General features: G+C 41.0%; 1 protein-coding gene across 2 annotated transcripts; it reads left to right on the forward strand.

The window, feature by feature from the left end:
- Positions 1-1,134: 1,134 nt before the first annotated feature.
- On the forward strand, positions 1,135-5,272 carry LOC107733018 (GTPase IMAP family member 4-like). 2 transcript variants are annotated; one of them, XM_016544526.1, is made up of 4 exons: positions 1,135-1,237; positions 2,750-3,353; positions 3,441-4,906; positions 5,193-5,272. In XM_016544526.1, exons 2-3 carry the CDS (start codon positions 2,774-2,776, stop codon positions 4,346-4,348), a joined length of 1,488 nt encoding a protein of 495 aa, XP_016400012.1. In that variant the 5' UTR covers positions 1,135-1,237; positions 2,750-2,773; the 3' UTR covers positions 4,349-4,906; positions 5,193-5,272. The 2 variants fall into 2 exon arrangements, with proteins under 2 accessions (XP_016400012.1, XP_016400013.1); XM_016544527.1 differs by having other exon boundaries at positions 3,444-4,906.
- The last annotated feature ends 173 nt before the right edge of the window (positions 5,273-5,445 follow it).

Raw genomic sequence — 5,445 nt, forward strand, 5'->3', positions numbered from 1 at the left:
AATAAACAGCTTGAATATTCGATTTCTACATGTGGGCGGGAATTAAACGCCCCTTTCTGCTGATTGGTCAGCCGAAGATCAAACCGTGCTGTCAACAGTTCTTCTGCAGTATTGCAGCAGAATAATAGTCCTCCACTGCTGCAGTTGTACGGATTAATAACCCATTTTATCAATTTCATATTTTTCTCATCAAACAGACTAATGAATAGCTCGACACAACTCGTACCGGGGCAGAGTCTAGACAGGTCTTTCTTCTGTGTAGACCAGCGGTTCTTAAAGTGACAGGGGGTCCGAGAAATAATTTGCTATAGCCTGAAGTATTTCCAGACTGTAAAGTCTGTTTTTTTTTTATCATGATACATAGGCCTACTGTGATTAATTCCAAAATGACTTATATGATGCATTTAATGTAAAATAATCTAAATGAAGCCTTTTAAAAGACGAGTATTCCCTGTGGTTCATGTTTGTGGCATGCTTTAATTTATTTCTTAATTAAACAAACAGACTTACTGGGTGAGTAGGGTAGGCTATGACAGCTGTCATATCATACCCTGCCATGCCCAGCTGATGCAAAGAATAGAATTTATATCTACACAGAAGAAAGCCCTGTCTAGACTCTGCCCACACAAAAATGAGTTGTGTCGAGCGATTCATAGTCTGTTTGTTTGATGAAAAAAGATGAAATGTAGTTGCAATAAATGCGTTAAGAATCCGTACAACTGCAGCAGTGGAGGACTATTATTCTGCTGCGTGATACTGCAGAAGAACTGATGACGGCACGGTTTGATCTTCGGCTGACCAATCAGCAGAAAGGGGCATTTAATTCCCGCCCACATGTAGAAATCAAATATTCAAGCTGTTTATTCATTTTTCCACCCATGAACGAAAAACGAAAATTTAAGCTGAATTCTCGTTTCTCGTTTTTTGGAAAAAAACGAAAAAACGAAAAAGGAGCCGTTTTCTCATTTTTCTACTTTCAATATTAAATCAAAAAATGAATGATCGAATGATACACGGATTCTAATAGAGGGAGTTTAGTTCGTTTCTTCTGTTTTCTTCTCGCGATCTCCAGCAGGTAGGTGGCGGTAGTGCATCTGTGAGTTGGTTGCCTCGCAGATCAGATCAGAAGAAGAAGACTGTTTTCCTGAACGTTTGTGCTTCCGATGCTAGGCCTTGCATCGAAACAGTTCTAAGATGAAATATTCAAACATTACCTCAAACGATATTTTCCTGTAAGGTAAGTTTAAAATAATGTTTTTCCACCAGCTCTTATTTTGACTCGTGTGAATAAGGGTAAAGTCACGATATTGAATATATATCGTTACACGAGCATGAAAGCTACGTTCACATTGTCAGTGCAAATCCGATTATATATATGCGATTGGAATTGATCTAAAGTTGTTGTTCGGCCACACTGTTCACAGTTGCTCAGATCCAGTTTGTGTGTCCAGTGGCCCTCGACTTCCAGAATATCAGTTTTGGTTTATATCAAGACCTTCAACCGCGGATCCAATTAATGTTTGAGCACAAATCATTTGTGTTTAAGAATTGAAACACGGGTGAAATGCACGATAGTCAGATTTAATCACCCTGAAACGAAAGCAAGTTGCTACTATAATGATATATTATTGGCGAAACCGATTTGGCAAACTGACTGCATTGCGTTTTTTGCGTGACAGGAGACGGGTGTGTGTCAATCACCGTCAGAGAGAATAAGAGAGCGAGGATACACTGCTGATTTCAGTGTGCTGGACACATACAGTTACAGTATTGTTCTCAACAAACACTACAGCTTAGCCAGAGCAACCAGACACTCCAGGTCCTTCAGAACATAGTGTGTAAGCGTCGAAAGAAAAGCAGTTACTCTACAAACTGGTTTTGATTTAAGGATGACTCAAATTCACAAAGACGCTTATCAGTGGACATGACACTCCACTTTACAGAGACACGATGGCAGAAAGCGCATCCTGATCCTGTTTGCTGTGAGTGTATTACTCTTATCTGTAGATGAATAAAGGAAGACGTGCGGTTAACAGTTTGTCAGTCACTGGTGTCAATCAACGTCCGTCAGAGAGAATAAGAGAGCGAGGATACACAGCTGATTTCAGTGTGCTGGACACATACAGTTACAGTATTGTTCTCAACAAACACTACAGCTTAGCCAGAGCAACCAGACACTCCAGGTCCTTCAGAACATAGTGTGTAAGCGTCGAAAGAAAAGCAGTTACTCTACAAACTGGTTTTGATTTAAGGATGACTCAAATTCACAAAGACGCTTATCAGTGGACATGACACTCCACTTTACAGAGACACGATGGCAGAAAGCGCATCCTGATCCTGTTTGCTGTGAGTGTATTACTCTTATCTGTAGATGAATAAAGGAAGACGTGCGGTTAACAGTTTGTCAGTCACTGACTGTGATTCAGACACATCATGTGGAGTGTTTTATGGATAAATCTGTGACTAATCAACTAATGCAGTTCTGGTCACCTAAGTCTCTTGTCAGCTAATGGTTAGTGGATTATTAGGGGGGCAGCCCTGAACCCAGTAATGGTTTACTGGACTGGCGGGAGCAGATGAATAACGCTGTGGTCAGAATTTAGTCACATGAGCATCCATTATGTACACTTGTCAAGATTATTATTTTTTCCTCATTCCACACTGCAGATATTGACAGCTGATTAACAGGTATGCAGTACGATTCATCTGCTGACTAACACAATTGTGTGTGTACATGTTTGTCTTGCAGCGGTTTTTAGGCCACCTATCGATAATGGCAGAAATGATCAGAGGTTTGAATGTGGTGTTACTGGGAAGAACAGGAATTGGGAAAAGTGCTTCAGGAAACACAATCCTGGGAAAAGAAGCTTTCAAATCAAAGAAAAGCTCTACTTCAGTCACACGAGACGTAGCTGTGGAATCTGGGAGGGTCTGTGGACGATGGGTCACTGTTTATGACACACCAGGACTGTTTAACACAGAGCTGAGTGATCGTGAGATTCAGCATAAACTTATAAAGACCCTCCAGAGATGTGAATCTGATCCCTGTGTGTTTCTGCTGGTCATCAAAGCTGACAGATTCACTGGAAAAGAGAGGAAAACTGTGGAGAAGATCGAGGAGCTGCTGGGAGAAGAGCGCCTGAAGAAAACCTGGATTCTCTTCACCAGAGGAGACGAACTGGAGGAAGAAAACATGACTATAGAAGAATATATTAATCTGTCTGAGCCACTGAAGAACCTCGTTCAGAAATATGATCAGAGATACCATGTGTTCAACAACAAGAACAGAGGACATACTGGACAAGTTCAAGAGCTTGTTATAAAAATATTTAAGCCACACATGAACAGTTTGGGTGAGTCTTTTATACCAATATTAATTATTCTGGACACTTTTTAATCAGAATTATTTACCATGAGTGTATTTTTTCTTTGTTATGAAGGAGCTGTCCTAGAGACATTGAAGCAGAATCCACAAACGAGGAAAATACCTCACGCTCCTGTCTCCAGTCTCTCATCCAGACGGCTTGTTCTTCTGGGTAACAGTGGTGTTGGGAAGAGTGCAGCTGGAAACACAATCCTGGGACAGAGAGAGTTTAACTCTGTGATGAGTACGAGTTCAGTAACCCGTGAATGTTCAGAAGCTCACACCACTGTTTCAGGCAGATCTGTGTCTGTAGTTGATACTCCTCCATTCTTTGACACACAGATGAAACCTGAAGAGTTAATGACAGAGATAGCCAGAAGTGTGTATTTATCCAGTCCTGGACCACACGCTTTTCTCATTGTGTTTCCTGTGAATATGAGATTCACTGAACATGAGCAGCAGATTCCTCAGATCATTGAGATGATGTTTGGTGAAGAAGTGTTAAAATACTCCTTCATTCTCTTCACTCATGGAGATCTGCTGGAAGGAGAGTCAGTAGAGAAACTCATTGAGAAGAACTGTAGATTAAGAGATCTAGTTCAGCAGTGTGGAGGCAGATATCACGTCTTCAACAATAAAGCTCAGAATAACAGAGAGCAGGTGAATGATCTCCTGCAGAAGATTGACTCAATGATAGAGCAGAATGGAGGAGGACACTACAGTAACCAGATGTTTGAAGATGCTCAGAGATTCAGACGAGAGGAAGAAGAGCAGATACTGAGAGAGGAAGAGCAGAGAAAACAACATGAGGAGAAACAAATACAAGATGAGATTAAGAGAGTGATGAAAGAGACAGAGGAGAGAGTCAGAGCAGAGATGAAAGCTGTTAGATCTGAACGAGAAAGACTTGGAGCAGCAAGACAGAGAGATGAAGAGCAAAGAAGAAGAGAGGATAAACAAAAAGAGACCTGTGTCTGTAGTTGAGACGCCTGGATTCTTCAACACTTCCATTAAAAGCTGATGGATTAATGATAGAGTTTTTCACTTCTGGTCTACAAGCTTTTCTCGTGAAAGGAGACCGAAGAGAAAACCATAGCAGAGGCAGAAAGGAGCAGAGCTCTGCATCATTTATCTTTCAGTGGAGCTGATGCTGCAGTTGACACACTGGAGACAGAGAGATGAAGAATAAAGAAAACAAACCTAAGACCAGGAGAGAGAGAGACAGACTGAAGAAAGATGAACGGAGCAGTAAGAGAGCTGTTGAAGAACTCCAGAGCAATGCAGAATAACACAGTGTCATGCAGCAGAACAGCTGGAAATGAACAGCTACATCCAGCGGATGAGACACAAGAGATCTGAGGCAGTCCGGTATCAACATGCAGACTCAATAGAGTATTATATAACATGTGTTCCTGACAGTCCTTCACTGTAATCTGTATCCACACAGAGCAGACTCTGCACGACTTTACCCCGTCACTATCAGAGCTATTCAACACATTTAAACAGAGGTTTCAGTGTTTCTGGGTGCATGATGCAGGACAGGTGAGTTCTTACTTCTCCTCTTGATTTTCTGCTGTTGTTAAAGCAGTAACAATGTTCTCCAGCAATCTTTTATCAGCTTCCGTGCTTTCAGATGTCTATTTGACCTTCTCTACTCATGTTAATTAACTCTGGTGTGGTTTGCTTCTCTTACTGTTCATTATGATCACGGTCATCATTCTCATTTATCATAAAAGATCTCATGCATTTGCTGCGTTAAAGCACAAAAAACATTTGCTTTAGTAAATGCTAATTGTTTATTTCTCAAATCAGTGTAATTTATTTTCAGGTAGATCTCAAGTGTGCAGAAGGTGAGAGGAAACAGATCTCAAGCTAAAATAAGATGCAGGTTTGTACTATATCATTATGATCTACCGTATTGGGCCGAATATAAGACGACCCTGATTATAAGACGACCCCCTCTATTTTTAGATACTTTAAATACATAAAGTATGTTTACTTCCCTAGATGGAGATCCTGAGGATGAGGAGGCACTCTCTGTGTCAAAAGTAATGCAGTGGCTGTCTGGTCAAGCACACAGG

The sequence above is a fragment of the Sinocyclocheilus rhinocerous genome, unplaced genomic scaffold (genome assembly GCF_001515625.1).
Source record: "Sinocyclocheilus rhinocerous isolate Xijiao unplaced genomic scaffold, SAMN03320098_v1.1 scaffold6120, whole genome shotgun sequence".
Taxonomy (NCBI): Eukaryota; Metazoa; Chordata; class Actinopteri; order Cypriniformes; family Cyprinidae; genus Sinocyclocheilus; species Sinocyclocheilus rhinocerous.